At 50.7% G+C, this 13,577-nt stretch overlaps 1 protein-coding gene across 7 annotated transcripts in view; it reads left to right on the forward strand.

Annotated features, from left to right (window-relative positions):
• The window catches only part of NAV2 (neuron navigator 2), a 606,131-nt gene that overhangs the window by 244,531 nt on the left and 348,023 nt on the right, over positions 1 to 13,577 (forward strand). For 4 of the 7 annotated variants that reach the window (XM_085643593.1, XM_085643595.1, XM_085643597.1 and 1 more), the window contains exons 5-6: positions 470 to 737; positions 4,181 to 4,249. In XM_085643593.1, coding sequence (XP_085499719.1) covers positions 470 to 737; positions 4,181 to 4,249 — 337 coding nt within the window. The remainder of the gene's footprint in view (positions 1 to 469; positions 738 to 4,180; positions 4,250 to 13,577) is intronic. The other 3 variants (XM_085643594.1, XM_085643596.1, XM_085643598.1) reach the window with 1 other exon arrangement.

The raw sequence follows: 13,577 nt of genomic DNA on the forward strand, positions 1-13,577 counted from the left end.
CAGAGTGTTTCTGTTCACAGCACAATACAGCTCCCCTGCAGTAGCTTCCAAGTTGTATGTCGCGATGGAAGTGTAAGCAGACAGTATGACAGTATGTGCTTTGATCCATTGCAGTCGACGCTCTCACTGACCTAGCATCCCTCTGGTGCCACACCTTGAGTCCCTCGGCACAATGTCACAGCTCTTGTGACAAAGGGTGTCACAGAAATAGCGGCAGAGGAGATGTGGTTCATCATTGTGTGTCTATACTTTAAATAAAATAGTTTAATTTAAATAGTATAAATTGTTTATGGAGCATTATGGCAAATGTTGGTACTTTGGGGCATAACATAAAAAACAGCAATCCCACAAATTGTTAAACGAATCATTGTATATGTGTTGTGCTTTTCCCTGAATATTAACAGCACTTATAACACCTGCAATACTTTTATTAGGTCCTGACATCTGTTTCGCTTTTTTGTTGTTGCAGAGATCAGAAATGGGAATCTAAAGGCCATCCTTGGTCTCTTCTTCAGCCTGTCCCGCTACAAGCAGCAGCAAACGCAGAAGCAGCACCATTACCACCACCCCACCACGTTATCCCAGCACAGTGGGCCCCCCTTGCAGTGCCAGGCTGGAGCACAGGAACCTCAGGTGCCATCTATGCCCCCCACGCAGCAAAGCCATCCCGCCCCAACACAGTGCCAACAGCAACCGTCCCACCAGCATTCGAAAGCACAAGCAGACATGCAGTCCAGGTGAGAGCTACTGTCAACGGGAACTTTGTCCTGATGGTTCCTCATGGGGATTTTAAATCCATGGGGCGCTGTGTCTGATTGGTAGGCAGGTTTCGACAGCTTGTCTTAGTACATAGTGAGGGTAAGGGATGGGTAACTGGCAGACATGCTCTCCCAAAGGCAAATTCAACAGCTTGCCCTAAAAACAAATTAACCGTAATGGATGGAAAAGCAGCAGACTGAATCTCAGTATATTACCCACAACCCCTTGCAACTCTCTTCACCATAGTCCAGAACTTCCTTGTGTGCCGGGAGCGCCTCACTTGTCAGCCTGCGCCTCGTGTATGCATTGCACAAGGGATCCACCCGTAACCTCCCATGCAGGCTGTCCTACCTTTTGTGTCTTGAATTTTAGGCTCCAAGAGGGTGAGTGGCGCCAACCAGAGCCCCATATTAAAAGGTGTGTAGAATGGTGAGGTCACCCTGCCCTCTGTCCAGGCTTGCCCAACCTCACGTGCTCTGACTCCCCAACTCCCTGTCCCTTGCCTCACCCTCCTACCTATGCTGCCTTGTGCTGCCGTCCCTAAACCTGCTGTTGCTGATCAATCAATCAATCAATCAGCATTTGTAAAGTGCGACACTTTCACCCCTAGGGGTATGTGGGCGCTGTTTCTCCGTCGAAGAGCCAGGTCTTGAGACTCTTTCTGGAGTCTGCCAGCGAGGGGCTGTACGGCGCTGGAGGGGATGGTCCTTCCAGGCATTGGCAGCGACGTAGGAGAAGGAGCGTCCGCCAATCACATTCACCTGATCCTTCACGGCACTGGTGCTCTATGAGCCTGTGGCTCCATCCTGTGTTTCCCCGGGGAGGTTGGGTTCAAAATGGAGATTGTTGATTGTATTCAGGAATAAGGGCAGGTCTGGTCACAAGTATGACCACTAATGCACAACGAAGAGAAACTTCCAACATTTGGTGAGAGGGCCTCACTTTGAATGGCTGCACGTCATAATTACAAAAGCCTTGACCGGAGTCTGGTGAAGTGGGGTCAGGCTAGGGGGTACCCTTGTTAGCATTGCACGCTTTACTGATATTTGCAGGCATTGAAAGATGGAGGCTGCGCCTCGGCTCAGGGATGCTGCGACAGGGGGCACGTGGTTGACAAAACTGAATGTGAAAGATGTCTGGAACATAGAATCCTGCCCTCTTCAGACTGCTTAGAGGGGTGGCCTGCTTTCCTTTCACCCAGGAAGTGATGGAAATGCCTCGGATGGCCTGGAGGATGGTGTAAGGCTACCTGGGCACATCGCCTGTGCACCATGCTGTTGATACAAGAGCACAGGAAATTCCGTGGAATTACAGAACCACGAATGGCCACAGGTTTCAAGTGGAAGCTGAGATTCATAACAAGTGAACTTTAGTTTCTGTGCAAATAATGTGTTTGGCTGGTGCGGAAGTCTCACAGTGCAGCTCTCCAGTTACCACTGAAGGGGGTAGAAGCCGAGCAGAGGGGAGATTTGCAGAATCATTCAGGAAGCAAGTGTCTCTAAGGAATATTGTACACATGTTGTCAATGTTGGGTCTCCTGAGTTATCTTGGGACTTGTACGCACAGGTATTCTGGACCTTGGGCCATTTATAGAAACAACATTTTAGGTTACATATATGGATTTGGCTGATGGAGTGAGGTTGCCCTTTGTTGGTTTAAACATAGCAATAATTTGCTTTTCTTAAAGTGGTTGCTACCTGGTTCCCTGTTTCAAAACAGTGTAAGTAGAAGGTGTAAATATTACCCAATTTAGCGGTTCTCTGTTTAAGACATTTGTTAGGATAAAAAGCTGAACTGACCCTGCTAAATGTCGGATCCATGCACTGGTGGTCTTATGCAAGTCTAGGGCACACACTTTCCTTACTATCGTACTGCTTATTTAGAGAGCTGGGTTCTGGGGACACCTCAGCTGAACACGCACAGTTTGATGTCTGTAGTATAATTGTGCCCCCCACCGATGTGCCTTGCTGTCGGTGAATGGTCTCTCAAAGCAAAACCAAAGGGGATGATGGACGGAGTGTTGAACATTGCAAGCACTTACCCCCAGTCAACTGATCTGGGTTTAATCCATCATCATTCTTTAGCTCACTCCGCCACCCCATTTCAGACATGGCCATATGCAAATCAGTCTGACCCTGTGCCTCATGGGAACAGTCCAGCCTGAACTGCCAAGCCATGTCTTCCCTGGACCGGAAACAAGCATCCTGGGACCGGTTTCTGGCTAATCAGCCGTCATCAGCCAGGCTAGCTTGAATCCAGTGGCAAAGTGAGCAAGGGACTCACGTCTGAGCATACCCTGCCAACTTAGGGCGAACAAAGCAAAACCAAAGGGGATGATGGACGGAGTGTTGAACATTGCAAGCACTCACCCCCAGTCAACTGATCTGGGTTTAATCCATCATCATTCTTTAGCTCACTCCGCCACCCCAGTTGTGAATGGTCTCTCACCACATTTTCATAAGGTCAAGTTGAAACAATACCTTTTCCTTGTGAACATATCCTATTGGATCCATTGATAACGGCGCTGCGGCCTCTGTCGTAGACACGTGTGGCACAGTTTATCGACTGAGACTGTAGTTCCTAGTCCAGCCGTCATCAGCATCAGTGCATTAGTAAACAGAATATGTTAGAAATAGAATTGATGACCGGTGATCATGCACATGGCCAAGCCCTCTGCCAACATGCGATGTCCGATGGCTTCTGCCGTCACTGGAAGACAGTCGTGCTCTCGCAGGATGCTCTGTCTAGTCTAAACTTTGTGTCGATCATGATCAGCACCCTTATTTGATCACAAAGTGCAGAATATTTGTCACATAAGGCGTCGTAAATGTAGCCTCTCCATGATGTCAGGCGTCTACTGGCGCCAGGCGTACGTTTGGAGCCAGAACGAAGGTGGACTCGAGGCTGCTGACACCACATTGATCTCTCCTCCTCTTTCTGTCTGGTGCGGAGAAAAGAAGCCGCGCTTTCTTTCTTCGGCTGTGGCCATCAGTACTTCCTCACATTTTTAGGGATGGAAGATCTGGTACAAAGAGTATAATATAAGGTCGCCGCTCATGTCCCCGCTAGATCCTCGTTGGGGATTGCGCAAGGTGAAGACTGAGATCAGCCTCCCTCATACCTGGGATTGCTTCCCTTAGGCATAAACCTTAGACTGTGGAGAGCGGCCATGAGAGATGGTGCTTCCTGTTTTCCAGTTGCCCTGGCAACAGTGGCTCTCTGTACTGCCCTATACGCTTACTCTTGTTCAATGGGACCGCCATGCTGAAGACACAATTCACTAATATCCTTTCGTCCAAGTCACCAAATTGCAAAACAAGTTCATATAAATAACATATAAATATAAAATCCTCTTTTGTAGGTTTTTGGAAGGTTGCTTTCTCTTTTCACTCATGTTGCCGCTTTCTTTCCTACTGCACAGTTCTTCGTCCAAGGAGTCCTCTCAAGGCAGACTGCTCAGGTTCTCCCTGGGCCAGAAAAAGAACTCTAGGTTAGCGCTCGCCCTGGCCACCGAGGAAGGGTAACCCCTCATCCAGAGGACCACTTCTCGTGTTCTTGCATTGCATGGGCTTTGTGTTGATTTTCTAACAAGAGTTTTACTCTGTCCCTCATCCGACACTTGAGTAGCGGTAGCCCTCCTTGAGGCATTTGTCTGCGTGTTTTTGAATTTTGCTGTGGTTTGTTATATGTTTTTTGTATTTTTTTGTGTTCGAGGCATGTGGGCTGCTGAATTCATATCTGTGCATAGATCGCCGCCTAGTGTTGGGTCCGGATGTTTGCACGTTGTTGTCCTGGAAGAGTCTTCGAAGTATCCTTGGATAGGTGACTCCTCCCATGGACTACAGTGCGCATGGGCATCCTCTCCATCCTCAGATTGTTTTTTTCCGCCATTGGGTTCGGATGTGCTATCTTAGCTCAAGTTAGGAAAAACTTTTGTCGAGGCCACAAGGCCTTTAGTTCGCGTCGGTACTGTTTATCGATCGGGTTTCGATACTTTTTGTTAGTTTACTAACTTTCAGCACCGACTTTGTTCGCATTTGCCTGTCCATCGACTCTACTTCGACGATGGAATCCAGGACGCCATTCAAAAGGTGTCCGGTATGCAATGCGAAGTACCCACACATCGACGTCCATCCGGTGTGCAACAAATGCCTTTCGCCGGACCACGACGAATCGACATGTATGGCCTGTGCCCGGTTCCGTTCAAAGAAGACTCTGCGGAATCGTCGAGCGGCGAGGCTCGAAGCGCAGCACGCGGCACCGGCCCCAGCTGACATCTTCGACGAGGCTGACGACGTCGAAGAAGTAGAAGTCTTACCCTCCAGTCCCGTTTCCGAACACGAACACGAACCCGGATCGGACGAGGCCGACGAGTCACTCTTCCACAGAGGTGAAGACGACACCGAGGTAGGAGACGACGAGGAGGCCTTAGGAGCCGAAGAGAGTAGCTCCGATGATGAACAAGGCCTACCTGTTCAGACCGAAATTTCACCAGCGCCACAGACTATGGCTCCGGTCGAGGGATCGCCTTCGGGCCTTACCCGAGACCTATCACGCAGTCCTTCGGCCCCGCCCTCGGGCCCGGCCTCGGACGTTCAGCGGCAGCCATTACCGCTTAAGCCAGCTGGTTTCCCTTCCACGAAACCGAAACCGAAAGCTGCTCAGGTTCCTACGAAACCGAAACTGAAAGTGGCGCTAGTCGGATCGAGGCCTTCAACACCTTCGACGCCAGCGCACCGGGTCGGCACCGACCGCACCAAGAGAGACTTCGGTGCCGAACTCGAGACGGGCGACATGGGAGTCGACAAACGGAAGAAGGTCATCGGCGCCGACAAACCTGCCCGGTTACCGGCGTCGACGCCACCGACACCGAGGGCCGTCCCGCCTGCTACGCCTCGCAGCACTCCCTCGACGACACCAAAACCTCACGTGTCGAAGACGTCGACGGTGATCTCCGCACCTCGACTCGATGCGCCACGGGCGCAGAAGATATCTGCAGCCGCCTCGACGACCCTGGCGGGGGCCACGACCTCTAAGGCGCCCCGAGTACGGCCTGGCGCGATGCCAGGCTGCAGATCCAAGGACGCCCTCCAGGACCCGTCGGGTTCCGGTTCGGCTCCGGCGGTTTCGTCGGTGCCGACCAGCATTACCTTCGGCTTGCCTCCACCCACAATCCCGAAGGCGTTTCAACTCAGGACACAGGTCACCAAAACTGCGGTTACACCTGTCGAGCCGTCTCCGTCACACGTCATCGACGCCGACACTGGCAGGATGATTCTCCACGGCCGAAGGATAACTTCGGAACCGCCATTGGAGCCTTTCAGGATCCCGCTAAAGAGGAAGCTGCCTGTGGACTCAGAACCTCTCCTGTATGAACCCTTCTATTCACCCTACCAGGATCCACACCGGGCCTCCCCCACACGCTCCGACACGGATGCATTGGGGGACTACTTGGATGAACAAGTCCCCTACCATGTGGACACGGACCCTGATGACCAGCAGGACCCTGACCAAACTTGGGGCGACCCTGCAGACCCCAGTGCACCTCTTGATGCACAGGACACACAACTATATGGGCCAAAAACATCACCCACAGAGGATACTGCGGCGTTCAACGCTCTGATTGAACGTGCGGCAAACAACCATGATGTACAGCTTCACTCTGATATCATCGAAGATGACTTTCTAATGGACACCTTTGCATCCTCAGAAAGACATGTAAAGACTCTGCCAATGTTGAAGGGGGTCCTCAAGCCAGCCACTGACATTTTCAAGGAACCCACCAGGGCACGAGTGATAAACCCCAGGATCGATAAAAAATACAGATCAGCACCTGGGGATCCTACTTACATCAGAGGCCAATTACCACTCGACTCCATCGTTGTGGCGAATGCCCGCAAGAGGGCACACTCGCAGACAACGGGTGACGCTCCTCCCCCGGACAAAGAGTCCAAGGTGCTAGAGACCTCCGGCAAGCGAGTTGCCGCACAAGCTGCAAACATATGGCGCATAGCTAACACTCAAGCGCTCCTCGCTCGCTACGATAGAGCGCACTATGACACACTGGAGCAACTTCTTCAGCACCTCCCTGACCCCTACAAAGAAGGTGCAGAAATCCTTATCAGAGAGGGACAGCTACTCACAAATGCTGCCATTAAATGTGCACTAGACGCTGCAGACACGGCTGCCAGGGCCATCAACACTAGCGTCATCCTACGACGTCACGCCTGGCTACGTATCTCAGGATTCAAGCCTGAGGTACAAAACAATATACTTAATCAGCCCGTCAACCCCGACTTTTTGTTCGGACCTGAGGTTGACACCACCCTCGAGAAGATAAAAAAGGACACGGACACTGCAAAGTCCATGGGCGCCCTACAAACTCAGTCCTTTCGGAGCGGCTCCTTTCGTCGCCCCGGAAACAAGGGGGCAGGTAGAGGACAGGGGTCACAACAAACATATAACAAGGGTAATACGCAGACCACCTACGATAAGAACACCCGAGGTGGCTATCGTGGCTCCAGTACCAAGGGCAGAGGACGTGGCTACGGCAACACCAGGTCCTCCCCCAAGAACAAGCAGTGACGCCCTCTCCCTTCCTCCCGACCACATAACACCTGTCGGGGGAAGGCTACAACGGTTCCTGTCCACGTGGAACTCCATCACCACGGACAGGTGGGTCAAAGATATTATAAAACACGGTTACTGTCTGGAGTTAACTTCCACTCCACCCACAATACCACCAAGAAACCGTCCTATGTCCTCAGAGCACTTAACGCTCTTACAGCAAGAGGTAGAAAGTATGCTTCTAAAAGGCGCTATCGAGCTCGTACCCATCCACGAGCAGGGCACGGGGGTTTACTCCCTCTACTTCTTAATTCCAAAAAAGGACGGGTCGCTCAGGCCTATATTAGACCTGAGACCCCTGAACCAGTACATTCTTTCAGAGCACTTTCACATGCTCACTCTACAGCAAGTCCTTCCGCTTCTCAAGCAGGGAGACTTCCTAGCATCACTGGACCTCAAGGATGCGTACTTCCACATACCCATCCACCCCTCACACAAAAAATACCTCAGGTTTACTGTTCAGGGGCAGCACTATCAGTTCAAAGTCCTTCCCTTCGGCGTGACAACAGCGCCCAGGGTTTTCACGAAGTGCCTAGCTACGGTGGCAGCACACTTACGGAGGCAGCATATACACGTCTACCCCTACCTAGACGACTGGCTCGTTCAAGCGAAGTCGGCCCAGCAATGTGCAAGCCATATGTCCCGCACCATTCACCTTCTTCACAGTCTGGGATTCTCACTAAATTACCCAAAGTCCCATCTCCAGCCCGCACACGTACAACAGTACCTGGGCGCGACTATAGACACTCTGGCGGCCTCAGCTCAGCCAAGTTTAGTGAGGATCAACAGCATACAACTGCTGATCTCCAAGTTCAAACACAATCACTCGCTTCCAGCGCGAGTGTTTATGCAGTTGATAGGCATGATGGCCTCCTGCATCTTCATAGTCCCGCACGCGAGATTACATATGCGCCCACTTCAGGAGTGCCTAGCACGTCAGTGGAATCAGGCTCAAGGACAGTTGAAAGACCTAGTGTTGGTGAGCGGTCGGGCATACAACTCTCTGCATTGGTGGAATCCACAAAACCTTTGCAAGGGGCGACCGTTCCAAGAGCCTGTTCCACAAATAGCACTGACAGCGGACGCGTCTCTCCAGGGATGGGGAGCTCATGTACTACACTACACAGTGCAGGGACTATGGACGACACAACAGAAGAAGATGCACATCAACCTTCTGGAACTGATGGCAATCTTCCTGGCCATGAAGGCTTTCAAAGTACATCTGTGCAACAAGGTCGTGTTGATCCGGACGGACAACATGACCGCAATGTACTACATACAGAAACAGGGAGGGACACACTCTCCACAGTTGTCTCATCTGGCTCAGAGCATGTGGAAGTGGGCCATTCAGAGGAACATGTTCCTCATGGCAGAACACCTCCCCGGCAAGGACAACCAGATGGCGGATCTGCTCAGCAGACACAGCCACCAGATGCACGAGTGGGAGTTACACCCATCAGTACTCCAACCGTACTTCCAGCAGTGGGGTCACCCAGAGATAGACCTATTCGCGACAAGCGAAAACGCAAAATGCCAAAGCTTCGCCGCCAGATTCCCACATCCGCAGTCGCAGGGCAATGCGATATGGATGAACTGGTCCGGCAGATTTGCGTACGCTTTTCCCCCAGCACCGTTGATACCGCTGGTGGCTCGCAAACTCCGACAACACTCCCTGACACTCGTCCTAGTTGCTCCCACGTGGGCACGCCAGCCGTGGTACACCACCTTCCTCGAACTTTCCGTGGTACCGCATCAAAGGCTGCGGATCAAACCCGCGCATTTGACGCAGAACCATGGAGAGGTTCAGCACCCAGATCCGCAACAGCTGAACCTGGCGATCTGGCTCCTGAAGTCCTAGAGTTTGGCTATCTCAATCTGCCACCTGACTGCATGGACATCATCAAGGAGGCCAGGAGACCCACTACAAGAGCTTGCTATGCAGCCAAATGGAAAAGGTTCGTCATTTATTGCGGTAATAATGACATTAACCCGCTGGACGCATCCATCCACGACATCATATGTTACCTCTTACACCTATACCGATGCAATCTGGCGTACACCTCTATACGTGTCCATTTGACCGCAATATCAGCCTATCTGCAAACCAGGCAGCACCTCTCTCTATTCAGAGTGCCTGCCATCAAAGCATTCTTGGAAGGACTCAAACGAGTCATTCCACCTAGTCACCCACCGGCTCCAATGTGGAACCTCAACTTGGTCCTCACACGCCTGATGGGTCCACCCTTTGAACCTCTACACTCATGCGAGATTCAATTCCTTACCTGGAAAGTAGCCTTCCTGGTAGCGATCACTTCCCTAAGAAGAGTTAGTGAACTCCAGGCACTAACCGTTCAAGAGCCATTTATTCAGGTTCACGCCAACAGGGTCGTACTACGTACCAACCCCAAATTCATGCCCAAAGTAATATCGCAGTTCCACATGAACCAGACTATTGAACTGCCCGTTTTCTTCCAAAACCCACAAACTGTTGCAGAGCGGGCATTACATACACTAGATGTACGGAGGGCCCTCATGTACTACATCGACAGGACTAAACCCTTCAGGAAGACAAAACAACTATTCGTTGCCTTTGCCCCACACCACAAAGGTAACGCCATCTCCAAAGCAGGGATAGCCAGATGGATAGTTAAGTGTATTCAAATCTGTTATCAAAAGGCAAAACGCACATTAACTATTCCACCACGAGCCCACTCAACACGCAAGTTGGGGGCTTCCATGGCCTTCCTAGGAAATATTCCCCTGCATGATATATGCAGAGCAGCCACATGGTCCACTACACACACATTTACAAAACACTATTGCGTAGATGTGCAGTCAAAACAGCAGGCAGCTGTAGGACAGGCTGTTCTCAAAACACTTTTTCAGACCGCTGCAGCTGGCACGGGTAGCCGCCGCCAATAGAGGGCACTGCTATGTATTCTATGCACAGATATGAATTCAGCAGCCCACATGCCTCGAACTGAATATGCTACTTACCAGTATGCATCTGTTCTTGGCATGTAGGGCTGCTGACATTCATATCGCCCTCCCTCCTCCCCGGCGCCTGTCGCAGCTGCAGCTCTCAGAATTATTGCAAGCATGGTCATCACTTTCTGTATCTACTCCATCACTGCCACAATGGCGAAAAACAATCTGAGGATGGAGAGGATGCCCATGCGCACTGTAGTCCATGGGAGGAGTCACCTATCCAAGGATACTTCGAAGACTCTTCCAGGACAACAACGTGCAAACATCCGGACCCAACACTAGGCGGCGATCTATGCACAGATATGAATGTCAGCAGCCCTACATGCCAAGAACAGATGCATACTGGTAAGTAGCATATTCATTATAGTAAATGTGTGAAGTTCTAAGGAACCGCTCTTGGCAAGATGAAAGGAGGCCTTTGACACTGCAGGCGGCTTCTTTTAATAGTAGTGACTCGTTTGCAGCCTGAAAACCAGGTGTTTCTCGCACTCGCTACCACTTGTCAATGTTTCTTACAATAAATTGTGTCAAAAGACAGGCAAGCGTTTGAAGCATTGCTCCTCAGGCGGAATGTTTTGAAGCACGCGTCTGCGTTTTGGGGGATAAAGAAACCCTTTACATGGAATAAAGGGCTGTCATTTCTGCTTTTAGGTTTTCCTGTTCCTTGTAGTTGAGAACAAGTAAATGTGTTGAACGCGTGATGAAATGTTCCAAACTTTGTATGTTTGCTCTGTAGATCTTCTCTACTCTGATCTGTGGTGCGGCTTTTTAATTTTTTTTATTGTGATGTTTCAGGAATTGGCATTTTTATTTCTATTTTTTAATTTGTGGGTAACTTTGCTCTTGATAAATGGATTCAACTAACGTGACAATAATAGGACACGTGGAGTGTGAAAAAAGGGTTCTGGTCATTTTCTGCAAATCTGCATAAAAACTCAAGTGGCCGCTTCTCATGCTGACCTGCAGAGGAGCGATGATGGGAATTGAGTACATTGATTTACTAATGCAGTAAAGTAAAAACGGGGGGCAGGTGGCTTTTAACCCCAAAAGACACAAGTGAAAAGGGTGAGAGGGAGTAGTGAATACCGGGTGTATCTCCTCAAATTACATAACATGTGCAGTGGGCATAAAAAGTGTTGCAATCATGAAAAGTAAACAAGCACTGGCAAAGCCAATAGGTCTCGCAATGCCCGAGCTGTTGGCCTTGGCAATGTGAATTTCTTTTAGTCCTGTTGTCTGGCAGCCCATCTGCTGTTCAGAATGGCTGAAAGTCACTGAAACCCCAGAATCACAGGATGTTGAGCCGACGCCACTTCGCCTCCCATGTTGAGTTTATTGTCCTGCCCCTCATAACACAAAGGCACTATGGCGTGGCCTGCCTGGCCGCATTACAGCGCTTTTTCAGTGCCTGTCTGCTAGTCCATATTTGCTCTTATTTTATTCTATTAAGTTATCTATCGCTGCCTGAAACTGATGATAACAGGCGTGTTTGGGCTTGGTTTGACCTGGTTTGTGCAGGAGCTCATGCAGACATCATTTTGCTGCCTGGTTTTGTTCTCTAGAGTTGAGATTTTTAGGGCTAGCACATTACTGAGGCCCTGTTCAGCTGGGCTTGGTGGCTAGTTTGCAACAATTGGGCTGCTTTTTCTGAGCTGGGAGACATGACGACTGCAATGGGCTGTGGTCAGGATAACACATCTGTGTCGAACATGAGCCCAAGTTTAGCAGTTTCTGCGCTGCCTGTAAATACGCTCCACAGGAGGCCACAACCTCCAAAAGAAACACTGGTGTGGAAAAGAGTTATCCGCGCATCAGGGTCCGGTCTGATTGCAAATCCCGCAGTTGACTTGTTGGCCCGCCTGGCACTGATTGGAAATCCCGCAGTTGACTAGTTGGCCAGCCTGGCACTGATTGGAAATCCCGCAGTTGACTTGTTGGCCAGCCTGGCACTGATTGGAAATCCCGCAGTTGACTTGTTGGCCAGCCTGGTACTGGTACTCAGTGCAGGCTGAAAGGTGCAAGGACGCAGCCTCTATTTATGTCATTCATGTATTAGCAGCTTTCTAAAGCCTGCACGAGGCGCAGGGTATCAGAGCGCGGATCAGTACACTTAGGAAAGCTCACTGAGCAAGAATTTAAAAAGTGGCCCATCATGCCACTCCAGACCATACAGAGTACTCAGTTTGGTGGCAAAGGTAAAGCGCTTACGGGAACCTGGGGTATCAAAGCGCTGCACGATACACTTGATGAGGATACAAGGAAGGTAAAAGAGAGTGACTGAGCAAGGCGTTCACGTCCCTGAGGAGACCGGGCCAGAGGCTGTTCACAAGGAGCTCAGTAGGGGCAGCATGTATTCAACCATCCACACAGATCATAACAGAATCCATTTTAACCCCTTCGGTGCTCATGACGGAACGGTTCCGTCATGAGCCACGGTTGAGCTGTGCTCATGACGGAACCGTTCCGTCATGACCACGCCCGCGCAAGATTCCGTCAGCACAGCGGCGGAATCTGCGCAGCATGGAAGGGGTTAAGGCACAGCACTGTAGGGTTATTAACGCCGAAGGCATTTGTCGGTCAGCAGGCATTTTACACTCTTCTTAAAGGTGACGAGAAAGCCATTCCTGTGTAATGCATTCCGCATTCTCCGTGCACTTCCGGAGAAGGAGCATGAGATGGTTTTGTGCTTCCTAAAGCCAGCGGCGGCCGGCACAGATCGGAGGTAGGGGGAGGGGGGGGGGCGGCGGCGTTAGGAGGACACGAGCGGAAGTGGGAATTAAAAAAATAAAATAAAAATGTACCTTCTCGCTGCTTCCTCACCTCCGTGGTCCTCCCTCGCGTGGCCTTACTGGAAGCACACCCAGGCGACCAATCAGCCAATCACAACACTTCCTTAGCAGCGCTGTGATTGGTCTGAGCGCCGTGTTGCGGCGTTCACACTACGAATGGAATCAGGGCATGTTCTTCATTTTGGCTGTAATGCAGTCTCCATGGAGAACATGCGAAGTGCGCAAGACTGTTTTGGGCGGCCCGAGAGGGCCGGCCAAGCAGTCACTGCACACTTTAGGTGGGTGCTACCACTCCTCCCCCGCCCCGTAAGGCAAAGCGGGCGGAAGTAGTAGAAAATAAAATGATAATGACATAAGTTATTATCATTTTATTTTCCCTTTGTGTCACTGCTAAAAAAGCAGTGGGGCGACGCT

Source organism: Triturus cristatus, chromosome 3_1, assembly GCF_964204655.1.
Source record: "Triturus cristatus chromosome 3_1, aTriCri1.1, whole genome shotgun sequence".
NCBI lineage: Eukaryota > Metazoa > Chordata > Amphibia > Caudata > Salamandridae > Triturus > Triturus cristatus.